Raw genomic sequence first — 17889 nt, 5'->3', positions numbered from 1 at the left:
TAAAGGGGAAGGACCTTTCCCTCTGGGGGTAGGAAAATCATGATCGGGATAGCGGACCCGAGGCTATGGAACTTGGGTATGGGTCTTTTGTCGAAATGGGAAATGGAATGGCCTTACTTTTTTTCTTTTGATTTCTTATTTATCTTATTATTGATCTTATCGTGAATCATGGAATCATTATATTCAATATAGTATGCACGGGCCAATCCGCATATTTTTTTTGTTTTACGCCTCGTAACTCTTCCTCAGCCAGGCTGGGGCTGAATAGCGGAGCAAGTACAAGTATTAGTATAAAAAATGCATCCTTCGTCATTAATATGCTTGCTCGCGGTAATTGCGGCCTATTGGGAGAATCGATGATTGCATCTTTATTTATCATTTTTGAGGCTGTCCAGCCGAGACGATCCATCCCACGAACCAAAAAACACCACAGCACAAGGAACCGAATTTTTTCCTTATTTATCATTTTTTAAAATATAGATATTAAATAATATTTTTTTACACGTGGAAAATCTCGCTACTTGGAGTAGCGAGATTTGGTAAAATATCGCAACTCTAAGTAGCGAGATTTGTTTTTAGAAAAATAATTCTCCAGTTGACACGTGGAAAATCTCGCTACTCCAAGTAGCGAGATTTGGTTAAATATCACTACTTGGAGTAGCGAGATTACGTCAGGATCATTCTGGGAAATACTTCCTAGAATGAGGTATTATTTAATATATTTTTTTTAAAAAAAGTTAAAACGGAAAAAACTCCATTTTATTTGCTTTTGTATGTCTCCCCTTCTCTGTTCTAGTTCTTGTTTTGTGTGTACACAGGACAACTGCAGTTTGCACCAATACGAATATAGTCTGGTAGCTGGTTGGGCCTTCTGTTGCTCAATGGTTAATTAATTCTTTAAAATTATATATTTGATTTCTCTCCATGGATGCATAGTGTCACGGACCCCCACAATGGGACTCAAGTAAGGGCCGTGTGGCACTGCTCTCCCTCGACAAGTCAGCCAAGTCTCACACGTTCAAGCCTGAAATCACGAGCACCTGGTGAGTCTCAATACTTAAGAAAACCAAGGAACAATAGGATATCGCACGAGCAATATATTCTTATACACCAAATAAGACTATAACCATCAGAGACATCACAATCCAAGGCAACAAAACACCACAATCAAAGGGGCTACTTATATTATTCAACAACAAGAGAATAATCATTACAAACGATCACATAGATAATCATATATTCATTCCAAATCCCTAAAGAATACAATTATAGCAGTATCTCACTCCCCCTTTTCCCCATTACATTGTCACACCCTAACACATAACACTGATATTTTGTATGCTTAAACATTTATTATGTTGCAAGACAAGAATGTGAATTAAGTGATTTGAAACCATTTCAAATGAGATCTTTTCGCATATCACACGTCAAAATCTTAGGGTTCTTGTGTTAAGATTAGTGCTATAATTATAGAATTACCAAATTTGATGAGCAGTTTATTTTATTGTATGTGTGTGAGTTATAATTTTTTGCGTCATTAATTATTCATAGTCGGTGACAAAAAATAATTGCGTGAAAGTATGCTTTGAGCCCAATGAATTATGTCCTTCAGTCCCAATTGAGAGGTCAAGACTAGCAGTGGCAAAACGGGTTAACGGGTCGAGTTCAGGCAGGTCATAAATGGGTGTGCCAATTGTGGATGGTAAATTGAAGGGCTGTCATTTTGACCGTTTAATTCAAAAAATAAGTAAGAGAGTTGAGAGCTGGAAAAATAGACTGTTGTCTCAAGGAGGTCGTCTTGTTTTGTTGAGACATGTATTGTCGAGTATGTCATTGCATTTGTTAGCTATTCTAAATGTCCCAAAACTAGTGTTAAAAAAGATACAAGGTATGTTTGCTTCTTTTTTCTGGGGTTTTAAGGATGGAAAAGAAAAAATGAAATGGAAGGCTTGGAAGAAATTGTGTGTTCATGTAGAGGAGGGGGGGGGGGGTATAGGAGTTAGGGACATTTCGGAAATGTAACGGCCTTTGTTTATGAAGTTCGGTTGGCATTTGTTAACTCAAAATTCTTTATGGGCTAGATTTTTTAGAGCTAAATATGTCAAGGGAGGACACATTGCTCTTTGCAGACCTCATGGATCAGATTCTTCCTTTTGAAAGAAAGTTCTGCAAGACATGCCTAAACTTTTAAGTAAATCTAAGTGGAAGGTTAGAGAAGGAGATGTAAATTTGTGGTATGATAAGTTTCTAGATTCGGGACCTTTAGTTGTAGAGTGTCTAGATGGTGCACATTCTCATATCAAATTAAAAGACTTGGTTATCAATAATGCGTGGGATGTGAAAAATTTGTAGAGAATTCTGGGGTTTAATAAAGCGGAAGAAGTGATGGAAAAGGTGGGAAATCTTAGAAATTCTTCGAACATACTGCTTTGGCTCCCGGAAAAGGATGGTTGTTTTAATAAAAAGTCTGCTTGGGATGTTATTAGAGTTAGAACTCCAAAGTTTGAGTGGGCAAAATGGGTTTGGAATAAATGGTTACCGAAGAAAATTGCTATCTGCACGTGGAAGGCCGCTTTTGGGTATTTAAGCGTTGATGAAAAGGTGAGAAGGGTGGGGGTTTCGATGGCTTCGGTGTGTAATTGTTGTGAGATGAGGCAGCCAGAAGATATAGAACATGTGTTAAATAGGGGAGACTTTGCTACTGAGGTTTGGAGGAAGGTTTCGGTGGAGGTTGGTGTTCCTTTCCTTTGACAACAAAGTTGGAAAGAAAGAGTCCAAATGTGGTTTAATAGGGCTTCCAGATTTTCTCAATTGGGATCATTGATGGATCTGATTCCTTATTTAGTAGTTTGGAGGCTATGGAGAAGGAGATGTTTAGCTAGAATAGAGGGGAAGTTAGAGAATAGTTCAGATGTGTGGCTGTCCATTAAGTATTGGGTGGGGGTTTTGAGTAGGAACATGACAGGATTGACTCAATTAAAGGATGCTGATTTTCGAATATTGCAAAATCTGGAAGTGCAAACTGTGAATAAAAGAAGTAAAACTATGCTTTGTGTGAGATGGCTAAAACCGAGGCAAGGGAGGTTGAAACTAAATTTGGACGGAAGCAGTTTAGGGAACCCAGGGCCGGCAGGTGGGGCGGGTGATGGTGGCATCCTTAGAGACCATACAGGTACTTTTGTGTTTGGTTTTTCAAAATATTTTGGTTCTTGTTCAAATAATGAAGCTGAATTGAGAGCTGTATTAGAGGGAATAAAGATTTGCAAACATTTGGGTCATATTAGTATTGATATTGATGTGATTCGAAGATTGTTGTAAATTGGATAAAAATAAGGAGGTGCTCCTTGTGGTATTTACGAGATTTTGGGAGCAGCTGATTGGTTTATTGGAGGGAGTAGACTTTGTGATTAAACATTGGTATAGAGAAGGAAATAAAGTGGTAGATGCCTTGGCTCGTCAAGGTGCTAGGGGGAGGAATAGGTTGTTTACAAATAGTAGTCATCTCCCTAGAGTTATTAAGGGGTTATATAAATTGGAGAAGATGTGTACGACTTATTTGAGGTATGTTTAGCTGATTTCCTGTTGGTTTTGGTCTATGCTTTATGTTATTTATCTTTTGTTTGTTTTGTTGCGTGATATTTGGCTTGTAGGTCCTTGTTCTGTTTTTGTTTTGTAATTTTTTTTTTTTTTGGCTGGTTGTTAATATTGTTTTTGGGAGGCCTTTAAAGGTTTGTCTTTTGTCCTTCCCTTTAAATATCTTGTAACCACGGTATTCTTTCGCCAAAAGTGAGAGTTTATCAATAAATAAATGGAGGTCATTATTCAAAATTTTGAATTTTTATATAAAAATTATTCATTTTATTTTTACCTTACTCCTTCACACTCTTTCTCAAAATTAGAAAATTTATGGATGAATGATGCAGGTCACTAGTACTTCTAATCTTCCATTGCTGCTTGGGTTCTACAAATGGGCCTAGGGTCTCCATTAATAAAAGCCCAGCCCAACCTGGACCTATTAAGGCATGCCATCGTGCGAGGCTCTAACCAAGGGTGTACAAAAATGACCGAAAAATCAACTGAAATTGAATCGAAATCATAAGCGCATAAGCGATTTAATTTAATGGTATTCGATTTCAGTTTCGATCTTAGAAAATGTAAATTTTTTTTTATTTTAGTTTTGATTTTTAAATTAAAATCGAACAAAAAAACCTAAAAAATCAATTTAAATTTAAATTATATACAAAAATTAATGTAATTACTTAATTAGTATGTTAATACATGATTGATCTATTTAATATTTAGAGATCAAAATGCCCAACAGATTCTCAACAACTCTTGTGAAAAAAAATTGTTGAATATTTAGAAAATTGGTTAAAAATCGTAATTGAATTACTGAATGTTTGGTTCTCCATGGGATAATAAATTCGGTTCGATTTTAGTTTTGCTTTGAGAATATTAAAAACCGCAAGGTTCGATTTGGTTTGACCCATAACTGAACCATAATAAATCGATTACACCCCTAATTACACAGGTGTAGTGGTCTTTGACTCAACTCCAATGAAATTTTATCCGTTTTGACCCATTAGTCTCTCAGATTCGTCCTATAAAATGTGTTTCACATAATTAGAACACAAACCAATAATACACATCCGATGTTAGACTGTGACAATAACACAGAAAGGACCTAATTATGATTCATAATCTATTCATCTCAGCCTTATCACCTTAATGGTGAATTAAATAATCAGATTTAACTTACTTTCCATTTATAGTTTTGTACCATTCAACGCCATTTCCCAAATTGCTTCTAATTAATTTCTAATTTTTTTTTTATAAAAAGATAATAATATTTTAAGATTTTATTAAAATTCAAAGCAATAAAAGATGCATAATTTTTGTTACATTTTAATTAGTCTGTACATTACTCATCTATTTATAATTATTTTTATACACAAGTTAACAATGCCAATTAATAGTGTTGAATGGATTATGGATATGAACCCCAAGTGTGTTTGTAAATAAATTACAAGTTCACAAAATAAAATTGGGTGGTATCTAAGACAGGTATTATTGTCTTTATTAGGTATGTGAAATTCAAATTCAATTATGAGGTTGACCTAGGTTATATTAGTTTATATTGTCAAATAATAATAATAATAATAAATAAATAAATAAATAAATAAAAGCAACAACTTAAAATAAGATCGAGCGAATTTGTGTGAATACAGAAATGAAGTGAACAACCTAGCCAACATTATTTATACATAAGACACTATAAAAAGTGCTAATGATTTGTTTGATTCAGCCGAATAATTATTCATTGGAATAAGATAAAATATAATTTGAATTTTGAGAATCAAGAGAATACTTATTCCATATATATAAAATTATTTCATTTAACATGAAATAAAAAAAGAATAGATTTCCCATAATGAAATTTACGAATAGTTAGTATTTATTTATTATCTATTATAAACTCATAACATGTTTTACGTTTTTTTTTCCTAGTAAAAGAGGGCGACACCTTCTTTCTTAAATTTATTAATAATCCTCACTTATGGCGGAGGAATACCGTGAAAATAAAAGGACACTTGAAACTTACATAATAATCAAATAAAAAACATTCCATGCATCAAACAAAACAAAAAAAAGAAAACAAACCTATACCAATATCAAAAGAAAACCAACTAAACATACCTTTGATTATTTAACACAAATAATCAAACGTTTGATAAATCTATGAAGTTGACTATTATTTATAAATAAACTATTCTTCCCCATGACACCTTGTCGAGCCAATGCATCAGTTACTTTATTCCTTTTTCCATAGAAATGATTTATAAAAAAATCTACTCCCTCTAATACACCAATAACATGTTTCACTTTGTTATTTGCTTTACATTAATGACATAATTTCTTATATAACTAACTATAATTAACCTACTAAAATTAATATATTACCATAAATACTAAACAACACAAGGCCACACAAATATTAAATTACATAGTAAATAAAATGATTAATGCTTTTGAAATCATCTCACAAAATTGTTATTTTATTTTTTTTCATAATCACTGCGGCAATAAACGAATAACAATTGAATTAATAATTATTTTTCCGCTGATATTGATTAAATTAATTATTATATTGTTTCATTTTTTTAATCAAAATAATCCAACAGGTTCTCTGCATTTCTTGACAAAAAAGAAGTGGCGAGAGAAGGAATTTGGAGATGGCATCTAAGTAATATTCCCTCCATCCACTCTCAAAGCTCCTCTCTCTCTCTCTCTCTCTCTAAAAACAAAAACTCAAGAGGCTCTGTTTTCCCATGTTCAGTTTGTGGTGGGAAAGTAATTAACAAAGAGGGGGACGATGGGAAGAAGTAGGAGTCCAACAAATTTAACACAGTACTGGTGAGGCTCATCATCATCTTCATCATAATTTCAGTTTCAGGCTTTCAGTCTGCCCTGCATCTGCAGGTGAGGGTCAATCAAACAAAACCAGTTACCCATTTTATTTGCTTTTGTATGTCTCCCCTTCTCTGTTCTAGTTCTTGTTTTGTGTGTACACAGGACAACTGCAGTTTGCACCAATACGAATATAGTCTGGTGGCTGGTTGGGCCTTCTGTTGCTCACTGGTTAATTAATTCTTTAAAATTATATATTTGATTTCTCTCCATGGATGCATAGCACTGATATTTTGTATGCTTAAACATTTATTACGTTGCAAGACAAGAATGTGAATTAAGTGATTTGAAACCATTTCAAATGAGATCTTTTCGCATATCACACGTCAAAATCTTAGGGTTCTTGTGTTAAGATTAGTGCTATAATTATAGAATTACCAAATTTGATGAGCAGTTTATTTTATTGTATGTGTGTGAGTTTTAATTTTTTGCGTCATTAATTATTCATAGTTGGTGACAAAAAATAATTGCGTGAAAGTATGCTTTGAGCCCAATGAATTATGTCCTTCCGTTCCAATTGAGAGGTCAAGACTAGCGGTGACAAAACGGGTTAACGGGTCGGGTTCAGGCAGGTCATAAATAAGTATGCCAATTGTGGATGGTAAATTAAAGGGCTGTCATTTTGACCCTTTAATTCAAAAAATAAGTAAGAGAGTTGAGGGCTGAAAAAGTAGACTGTTGTCTCAAGGAGGTCGTCTTATTTTGTTGAGACATGTGTTGTCGAGTATGTCATTGCATTTGTTAACTGTTCTAAATATCCCAAAATTGGTATTAAAAAAGATACAAGGCATGTTTGCTTCTTTTTTCTGGGATTTTAAGGATGGAAACGAAAAAATGAAATGGAGGGCTTGGAAGAAATTGTGTGTTTCTTTAGAGGAGGGGGGTATAGGAGTTAGAGACATTTCGAAAATGCAACGGTCTTTGTTCATGAAGTTTGGTTGACATTTTTTAACTCAAAATTCTTTATGGGTTAGATTTTTTAGAGTTAAATATGTGAAGGGAGGACACATTGCTCTTTGCAGACCTCATGGATCAGATTCTTCCTTTTGGAAGAAAGTTTTGCAGGGTATGCCTGAACTTTTAAGTAAATCTAAGTGGAAGGTTAGAGAAGGAGATTTAAATTTGTGGTATGATAAGTTTCTAAATTCGGGACCTTTAGTTGCAGAGTGTCCAGATGGTGCACATTCTCATATCAAATTAAAAGACTTGGTTATCAATAATGCGTGGGATGTGAAAAATTTGTAGAGAATTCTGGGGTTTAATAAAGCGGAAGAAGTGATGGAAAATGTGGGAAATCTTAGAAATTCTTCGAACATACTGCTTTGGCTCCTGGAAAAGGATGGTTGTTTTAATAAAAAGTCTGCTTGGGATGTTATTAGAGTTAGAACTCCAAAGTTTGAGTGGGCAAAATGGGTTTGGAATAAATGGTTACTGAAGAAAATTGCTATCTGCATGTGGAAGGCCGCTTTTGGGTGTTTAAGTGTTGATGAAAAGGTGAGAAAGGTGGGGGTTTCGATGGCTTCGGCGTGTAATTGTTGTGAGATGAAGTAGCCAGAAGATATAGAGCATGTGTTAAATAGGGGAGACTTTGCTACTGAGGTTTGGAGGAAGGTTTCAGTGGAGGTTGGTGTTCCTTCCTTAGACAACAAAGTTGGAAAGAAAGAGTCCAAATGTGGTTTAATAGGGCTTCCAGATTTTCTTAATTGAGATCATTGATGGGTTTGATTCCTTGTTTAGTAGTTTGGAGGCTGTGGAGAAAGAGATGTTTAGCTAGAATAGAGGGGAAGTTGGAGAATAGTTCAGATGTGTGGCTGTCCATTAAATATTGGGTGGGGGTTTTGAGCAGGAACATGACAGGATTGACTCAGTTAAAGGATGCTGATTTTCGGATATTACAGAATCTGAAAGTGCAAACTGTGAATAAAAGAAGTAAAACTATGCTTTGTGTGAGATGACTAAAACCGGGGCAAGGGAGGTTGAAACTAAATTTGGACGGAAGCAATTTAGGGAACCCAGGGTCGGCGGGTGGTGGTGGCATCCTTAGAGACCATACAAGTACCTTTGTGTTTGGTTTTTCAAAATATTTTGGTTCTTGTTCAAATAATGAAGCTGAATTGAGAACTGTATTAGAGGGAATAAAGATTTGCAAACATTTGGGCCATACTAGTATTGATATTGAATGTGATTCGAAGATTATTGTAAATTGGATAAGAACAAGGAGGTGCTCCTTGTGGTATTTATGGGATTTTTGGGAGCAGTTGATTGGTTTATTGGAGGGAGTAGACTTTTCGATTAAACATTGGTATGGAGAAGGAAATAAAGTGGTAGATGCCTTGACTTGTCAAGGTGCTAGGGGGAGGAATAGGTTATTTACAAATAGTAGTCATCTCCCTAGAGTTATCAAGGGGTTATATAAATTGGAGAAGATGGGTACGGCTTATTTGAGGTATGTTTAGCTGATTTCCTATTGGTTTTGGTCTATACTTTATGTTATTTATCTTTTGTTTGTTTTGTTGTGTGATATTTGGCTTGTAGGTCCTTGTTTTGTTTTTGTTTTGTAATCTTTTTTTTGGCTGGATGTTGATGTTGTTTTTGGGAGGCCTTTAAAGGTTTGTCTTTTGTCCCTCCCTTTAAATATCTTGTAACCCCGGTATTCCTCCGCCAAAAGTGAGGGTTTATTAATAAATAAATGGAGGTCCCGCCCTTCTTAAAAAATAAAATAAAATAAATGGGTTTGGGTTTACTCGTTTATTAATGGGTGACTATTATGTAAACTCAAACCTGTTCATTTAATAAACGGATCATAAACGGGTCACCCGTTCAAAAAATATAATTTATTTATTTAAAAAATTTTTAAACATTTCATATAAAATGACATTTTTTATTTAAAAAAAATATTCTATTTTATTTTTAAATGGGATCATCTTATAGTAAACCCCAAACTTGGTTTAGACAAGCGGATCATGAGTTACCTATTGGGTTTCAATCCGTTTTACCACCCCTAATCAAGAATAGAGTTTCACTAGCCTAGTCTAAAAGGAGTGGGACCTGATTTTTTTTTTACCTTAAAAAAAAAAAAGGAAAGAAAAAAGAAAGACTAGGAATAGAACTCTACTCAAAGTAGTACTTTTTTTTCTTTGATTACCTAAGTATATGGCTAGGCTGGCTAGCATTTGTGAGTATTAGTCAACCAGCACAGGCAAGGCTTATGCCATATGCCTTTATTTATTTTAAAAAAATAATTAATTTTTTATAATTTAATTATTATTTTAATGTTTGCAATATAAATTCTCTATGCCACTATGATCAATTACTCTACTTTTGAGAGAATATAATTTCAATTTGTGAAGACTTAGAAAAATAATGTAATAGAGTATTATATTATATAATTTTCAAGTTTGCATAAATTCAAATTTATAAAATATATAAGATAAATTTTAGAATATGTGATGGGTTTTCACGTAAACATTAGTTATAAATAATTGGAATAGTTGCAAGTAGTTGTGAGTTAGTTATAGATACCGAGTATTTTTTTATATTGCAGTATTTTTACTCGATCAATCTTTATACTAGTGTGCTCGAGTATCTAATCCACATGAAAATTCCCGGTGCTTGCATTTTTTATAGCCTATTTGAGCTTGTATCTTAATTTTAAATGATATACTAAATTTAGAGCTCAAATTTGGGGGATTTCAAATAAAAATGAAGCTGTTCAGTGTTTATGATGAAAGATTTTTCATATTTTTCATGCATGTAAGCATTCCACACTCCACAGGGATCAACTTCATCTCTTAATTTCATCCACTTCACCTCTAGTAAGCAATAAAAAAGTTGTAAAATCTTCAGAAGGCTAAGTGAAGAGCCTACTGATTCTGACTGATCCAATGTGAGAACCAAGCCTGTGCTTGGTTTGAAGCAGCTTTAGGCAGCTAGACATATTGAAAATGGATGCTAGTTTATGTTCTCTTCATCTATATTCACTTGTTGAATCATGCATATCTTGTAAATTCCAATGCATTCATGAATTACATGTTCCATTATAGCAAGAATAATTTGTTCCATTACAGCAAGAATCATTCAATATTGTTTCATTGAAACCAATATATACATGTTCATTCAGACAAACAAATTCCATCTAAACGAAAGAATTTTCTTCATGGAAACAAATCCTGCACACTACAATTTTGCTAATCGCCCATTTTCCATGGACATCACAAACAACGCTGACTTAAACACGCCCTTTTTACCCTATTACTTTCTCCTTTCTATGCATAATTGCAGAACACACATCTCCCCAATTGTTTTTCTCTTTCACCTTTCTATACCCAATGTTAGAAACCTCTCCAAGCAGCAAGAACCTCATGAAAGACTTCGGATATGAGGTCTCGGTCAGCACATTGAAGAAAGGTATTAAAATCATCTCTAATGTCAAATATTTTTCCAAACTTCACAAGATACTGCATGCACCCGCTCTTCAGTTTTGGCAGCCGGTAGAGAGATGCAGTTTGGAGTCTTTCGAGAACATTTTTAGTATCAATATCTTCTAGCAGACTATCATGGCACGCCTCTTTCAAGTCTGAGAGATCATACTTATCAGCAGCCCGTAGGAGTGCCAGCCGGTGGATGAGAAATTCGTCGTGTTGGATGTTCCCATATATATAATTGAGAAATGCCTGGCAAGCCTCAATGGACATGTCACAAATGTTTATGACAGATAGTTCTTTCTCTTTCAGGTTATGGGAAAACATGCTTCGGAAGACTGGAGATCTCGCAGCGAGCACCGCACGATGGGCTCCAATGCTTCCATCAGAAGCATTGATTATGATGTCTGTGTGGATGCTTTCAGATAACATTCGACCAAGGGATGAAAGAGCTGTGACAGATGATTGCTTTTGTGCAAATCCCTCGGACCAGATGGAACAAGGCTCTCCACCCTGCTTTCAACAAGATGAATCAAATTCTTAGAATATGGACAAGGAATCAACATCAGCAGTGCTCTTTCCCCTCGGCCCCTCCCCAACCAGAAAAAATAAAAGAAAAAAGAATCCCCAATTTTCTTTGCTCTATTTTTTTGCAAGGGATTTGATCCACAGAAAATTGTGCCGTTAATACTATAGTGTGCGTATGCCGGCTAAGTTTCTCATGGACAGCGAAAGTAAATAGAAGCATACGTTTGGAGAGGCAGTCTTCAAGTCAAGGAATTCAATGTCGATGATGAATTTCCCAGTCAGTGGAACCTCAATTGCCCAAACAAAGTCATCATTGTTCTTGAGTTGCTTGTCTGTTATTTCTACAAGTCATGTATATAAAAGGAAAGTAAAACAATGGAAACAATGAAAAGAAACGAAATCTCAAGTACCATGGAGATGATGTTATGACTTAAAATAAACACCACGGAATTACAGAAGCACATCAAGATTTGATAAATATAAAATCTGCAACATACAGATCGTATTTGTGGTCTATATTAGAGAACAAATTGTCTAGAAGTTGGTGGCACATTAACCATTGCATTCCTAGGAAGATAATAAATATCTCACTTGCATGTTCTCCAGTTGAAGGATTGATTATAGATTACACCACAAATGCTTGAAGTTTCACTGAATTGCACTTTTAACTCCTTGAAGCATAAATATTTTGGAAGTTGGACTTTTAACTCCTGAATAAGAAATTGGACAATCAATTTGTGGACCATGATGCATAATCATAGCTGGAAGCATCATCCTCGGAACTATTGTAAGGGTCACATCTCTTTTTGTTTTTTTTTGCAGAATGAAAACAAGTAAACCCCCTCATTTGAATTACCTGGATGGGTCAGAGCCTTGCGATCTCCCACAGAACAGAGCACTCGGATGATGAAAGATGCAATTGGAGGATTGTCTCTAGACTTATTCGATATCTCCGGGTACAGTTTAACAAACAACAACCGGTTCTTCTCAATGGATAAATGCCTTCAACACAAACACCAAAGTTAAATAAAGTAAACCAGTTTTGAGATATGGAGAAGATCAAAAGTGGGAGCGAACACCCAAAGACCCAACAATCGAAAAGGTACAAATTGCACAAAACGAAGTGAATCAATTGAAAATCAAATAAAATCAAACCAAACCAAACTGTTTTTTTTTTTGGGAAATGGGGAAGATCAATTATGGTAGCAAGCAACTAGAAAATCCAACAATCCAAACACTTCAAATTGCACAAAGAAGAGTTTACAGAACCTCAATTCGATCATATACGATCTCGAACTTGGTATTTTTTTTTTTGTTTCAGCATCAACACATGATAGAAGTAGGAGGAAGTTCTCACCAATTCCAGATTCCAATTTTGAAAGGGTCGGATTTGCGGTAGGTGCAAGAGGCGAGGTTGTCGATCCTCCATTGGGCGAGGCGGGAAGTGGTTTCGACCCGGTAAGCGGAGTCGCTCATCCTAGCGAAAGCGAGAGCGGCGGTGATCTCATGGATGCAGTCGAAGATGCCCTCCCACAGCTCTCCAGCCTTTCCCAGGTTTGCTACTCTCGCACCCACTTCCACTCATGGAAAAGTAAAAGAAAAAGACAATAACAACAAACAAGATGAACAAGATGAAAGGGGAAAACAACGAAAACTCCCTGAACTGAGGATCCTTCAATCCTTGACTACTAACAAATGAAATAAGATTCGACCCTCTTCAGGTTTCGGGCACGCAAGGATTTTTATCTCGCTTTACGCCATTGATGACTGTGGAAGTTGCAGAGGCCTAGAGACTAGAGAGAGACGATAAAAGTTCTTTGGTTGCTGAATTGTTGGCTTGCACTGCACTTCAGGGATGGTGGGGCGATTGGAGGAGGTTTATTTATGGAGCATGCCTATTGGGTATTGGGCGTATAAATTAACGTACTGGGTATTTTGGGGCTATGCTATATTGCTATGGTTTCGTTTCTCTTTCGCCTTAAATTAGTTTTGGTATAAGGCTATGTGTCATGCGCTATGGCCTATGGGAGGTCTACGTATGGGTCACCTCTTGGGCGTGCTGTCTTGTGTTGTGTGTATTAATTATATTATGCTTCTCCTGCAATGGGGAGAATTTTCAGTTGGTGCTTTGAAGCAAAGCATCAGTTCCTCATTCTTCTGACCTTCTTGTTCAATTACCAAGTTTATATCGGTTAACTGGAATTTCTTCGCCCAAATTCTTTCCTACCATGAGTTTTGTTCTTTTGGAAAAAATAAAAAAACCAAAGTTGTACAAACCAAACGAATAGAATCACTGCAAGATTTGAACTCTATAAAAAAGTTATTTTTCATTGGACTCTGTTAGTTATTTATATTAGCTATCTAAGTGGATTGAAAAGTCTATTAAATTTACATCGGCTTATGCTACAAGCGTTCAAATCCTTTTATTTTTTATCACATAGAAACTTCAGTCACCAACAAGTCATTCAGACCTCCAGGTGTGACACCAAACTTATGGATCAGCGTCCTCCCCCTAGGTCTCGATGATCAGGTAAAGTTTGAAATGCGGACACGACTTCCGTGCATCAATTGGATGTTCGGCTAACCCGACTTTCGGGACACATCTCCATTACCATCCACGGTCTTCACTAACTCACAGAAAACTCTCACTATCTACGGTCCCTACCGACTCATAGAGCGAAATCATCTCTTATTTTATCTTATACATAAGTTGCATTTATCTTATAGACTATGCTTATTTTTTAATTTATCCTTTCACCACCCATCAAACCTATGTATTGGGAAGGATTTGGAGTCTGGGCTTTGTTTGGTGTGTGTTAAAAGGATACTCATTTAATTGGACGGTACAAAAAGTGGAAAAGATTCACAAGAAAGGAATCTGTGCGTGGGACATCCCACCCCAAATCCTTCTAAGCATTATTTCTAATACTGCAAGTCATCTCTTCCTCTTCTTTAAATTAATTAATTATACAGATTCATAGGAAAAATTAATTTGAGTAAGATAAATAATGGCCCATCATGATTTCGGCTAGAGCTATTTCCATTGAACTTAGCTCTTCTTTATTTTAACTTTTTTTGATAATAAAAGAGTTTGATTATAAATTGAATTGTTATTTTTAAGACATTTTGTACATCCACCTTAAGTATTTATGTAGATGTCTAATCTCAAAGTTTTCTATTACTGATATACCTCAAATATATCACTTATTATAAATCTAAAGGAGACTAGAGCCCAACATTGATGAGGGCAATTACCACCTAAGTCAACTGCTCAGGTAGAGTAATTGACGCCAGCTCCATTATGACTAGAGCAATCTACGCCAACGTTATAACAACTGGAGCGATTCACCTTCGCGCCATAATTCGCTAATAAATGGCACATCACCTTTGGGTCAAACTCCATCGCTATAAATGGGGATTCAGAGAAGAGGTTAAGGTATCTCATTCTAAACTCTATTTTACTGTTGCATAAAAAAACTTCTCAAGTCAATCCCTGACTTAGGCATCAGAGCGATCCCTCGAAGTACACCTTGGGTCCTCCAAGCCTTGCTTATTTATATCTTTTCACGTGGTCGTGATCAGGGATCGTGAAGGTCGTTCAATTTTTGGCTGCAACAGTTGGCGCCGTCTGTGGGAACTTCTTGAGAGGTTTTCTCTTTCAATCCTTGATCATGACTATATCAGATAATTGAAGGTCGATGCATTGGCTCAATTAAGATCGTATGAAATACCACCGTCCGACACCTAGACGTACTCGATGCCGTCTGATCCATCGCCAATTGGGACCCTACCCAGTGCAAACTCTTCATTCGCGGAATTAGATGGGACACTACCATCAAGAACCTCCACAATCTCTTCTCCATCTATGATGACCTCGAAGAAGCCATCGCGATCCTTGGCAAGGTCATCGGGAAAAGTAAAGGGTACGGGTTTATTACGTTCAAGCACATCAATGACGCTTTACTCGCATTGAAAAAGCCAAGTAATAAAATTGACGGACGAATAACCGAGACCCAGCTTGCGATATTGGGAAATTCCGGATCTAATACGAATCCGACTACAATTGATGTTTCTATGCGCAAGATTTATGTAGCCAACGTGCCTATTCTCAAGGTATGATTTTTTCTCCATCATACAATAATAATTCTAAAAAAAAAAAAAACAAATAGATGTCATAGTTTCAACCCTTGAAAAGCTCCATCTTAATGGCTAATAATAATTAATAGGATGTTCAAGTTATTTAATTATTTGAACAATGACCTATGCACCAAATCTGCGAAATCTATAACATTGCACGCTTACTTGCAGTTCCCTTTGCCATAAATGATCGGACACTTGGTGCATACACATCCAAACCCTTTGAAACAAATTCATCTCGAACCGATTAAGAATCCTAACTGATATTGAAAATACCATCACTCACATCTTTAACCCCAATGAAATCAAAACTACAAGAACCTGTCGAATTGAACAACCATCCCAGCATCATAAATTATCAAAATGTTACTAAAAATATAGCCCAAAAAATGAGCACAGCTCATTAGGTAAGGAAGAATCGGCTCAATTGATGAGCAACGCTCGTGAGGCTAGAAGACTGCCCAAAAAATGAGCATGACTCATTAGGCAAAGAAGAATCGGCCCAACTGACGAGCAACGCTTGTGAGGCTAGAAGACTACCCAAAAAATGAGCACGACTCATTAGGCAAAGAACAATCAGCCCAACTGACGAGCAACGTTCGTGAGGCTAGAAGACTGCCCAAAAAATGAGCACGACTCATTAGGCAAAGAAGAATCAATCCAACTGACGAGCAACGCTCGTGAGGCTAGTAGACTGCCCAAAAAATGAGCACATCTCATTAGGAAAAGAAGAATCGGCCCAACTGACGAGTAACGCTCATGAGGCCAGAAGACTGCCCAAAAAATAAGCACAACTCATTAGGCAAAGAAGAATCGGCCCAACTGACGAGCGATGCTCGTGAGGCCTAAAACCAGCCCAAAATATGAGCACAGCTCATTAGGCCAGAAATGACAAAAAAGAAGAGCGCGACTCATGAAACCACAAGCAGCCAAAAATGCCTCAAGAAGAGCTGCTCGACAAAAAAAAAAAAAACAATTTTCGAACTTTGGAAGCCAGCTTCAAAAATTCGAAACTGAAGGGGGGACAACTGATATACCTCAAATATATCACTTACCATAAATCCAAAGGAGACTAGAGCCCAGCATTGATGAGGGCAATTACCACCTAAGTCAACTGCTCAGGCAGAGCAATTGATGCCAGCTCCATGATGACTAGAGTAATCTACGCCAACGTTATAACAACTGGACCGATTTACGTTTGCGCCATAATTCGCTAATAAATGGCTCATCACCCTTGGGTCAAACTCCATCACTATAAATGGGGATTCAGAGAAGAGGCTAAGGTATCTCATTCTAAACTCTACTTTACTTTTGCATAAAAAAACCTCTCAAGTCAATCCCTGACTTAGGCATCGGAGTGATCCCTCGGAGTACACCCTGGGTCCTCCAAGCCTTGCTTATTTATCTCTTTTCAGGTGGTCGTGATCAGGGATCGTGAAGTTTGTTCAATTTTTGGCTGCAACAATTACCAAATTTGAATTTGATCTTTTAATTGTAATATTATTAAAAAAAAGTATATTTCATTATTAAACAAATCTCAATTTAATCAGGGTTTTGATAATTAAGTCAAAAATTTTGAAGTTTTCTCACGCTGATTGATTGAAACAATTAGGAAATTATTTTATAGTTTCCATTAGCTGATTCTTTATCCACGTTTTAAATTAAAAAAAATGTATAATTTGGTGTGTGTTTATTAAAAAATAAAAATACATGAACCCTTTTAGATCTGTGGCTTGGGAAAGTTGAATCGAGTATAATCAAGAAGTAAATTGGAATTCAGGTTATTAGAAAGATAGATCTCTTAGTGATGAAGTGGAGTTAAACTATAAGAATTTTGTGAACTTCTACGGTCGGCTTTATGAAAACTCAAACTAACTAATGTTGGATATTTTGGGAGCATGGAATTAATAAGTCTTATGAGAGGTATGATGAGAGAGGTGAAATCTCAAGTGTTTTGCATTTATAAAGTAATTTTTGGAACAATATCAATATTTTCCAAAATAATAAAATAATTTTCAAATCAATTGCAGTCACATGAACATGAAATAAAAAATAATTTCAAGATATGTAATTTATATCGTGCATTTTGTTGTTGAGGTTCAAAGAGTTTGCGATGTCTGAAAAAAGCTCACTAGCATCTTCCTTTCTCAAGATGTGTGACTTGATGGACAATTATACTAAATAAAGTGAAGTAAGAACCTCTCCTTGTTACTTACGTAACAAATTAACTTGTTGTGCAAATTAATGTGTGCAGAACCGGATCGTGTAATGCAACAACTAACGATGAATAATACAAAAAACACAATCACACAAATAAATAAGGAAAGCAATAAAA

The 17889-nt window shown here is 35.9% G+C and overlaps 1 protein-coding gene and 1 long non-coding RNA gene across 2 annotated transcripts; one reads left to right on the top strand and one right to left on the bottom strand.

Moving 5' to 3' along the window:
* Positions 1-6297: 6297 nt before the first annotated feature.
* LOC131168178 (uncharacterized) lies at positions 6298-11740 on the top strand. The gene is made up of 2 exons (XR_009140238.1): positions 6298-6480; positions 11202-11740. It is a non-coding gene; the product is annotated as an uncharacterized LOC131168178 (long non-coding RNA).
* LOC131168130 (BTB/POZ domain-containing protein At1g55760) lies at positions 10486-13609 on the bottom strand. The gene is made up of 4 exons (XM_058127368.1): positions 12775-13609; positions 12274-12419; positions 11640-11758; positions 10486-11402 (listed from the first exon to the last, which is right to left on the bottom strand). Exons 1-4 carry the CDS (start codon positions 12891-12893, stop codon positions 10800-10802), a joined length of 987 nt encoding a protein of 328 aa, XP_057983351.1. The 5' UTR covers positions 12894-13609; the 3' UTR covers positions 10486-10799.
* Between the last annotated feature and the right edge of the window lie 4280 nt (positions 13610-17889).

The sequence above is a fragment of the Malania oleifera genome, chromosome 1 (genome assembly GCF_029873635.1).
Source record: "Malania oleifera isolate guangnan ecotype guangnan chromosome 1, ASM2987363v1, whole genome shotgun sequence".
In the NCBI taxonomy this organism is placed as follows: Eukaryota; Viridiplantae; Streptophyta; class Magnoliopsida; order Santalales; family Ximeniaceae; genus Malania; species Malania oleifera.
This window is presented reverse-complemented; position numbering and strand designations above follow the sequence as displayed.

What these genes read in the sequence shown, in the direction of transcription:
- LOC131168130 (XM_058127368.1), bottom strand. Translation starts at nt 12,893, where the DNA reads ATGAGCGACTCCGCTTACCGGGTCGAAACCACTTCCCGCCTCGCCCAA. An exon ending in AAAATTGGAATCTGGAATTG is followed by an intron (nt 12,420 to 12,774) that starts GTGAGAACTTCC and finishes TTTGTGTTGAAG; the next exon opens with GCATTTATCCATTGAGAAGA. An exon ending in CAAGGCTCTGACCCATCCAG is followed by an intron (nt 11,759 to 12,273) that starts GTAATTCAAATG and finishes CATGACTTGTAG; the next exon opens with AAATAACAGACAAGCAACTC.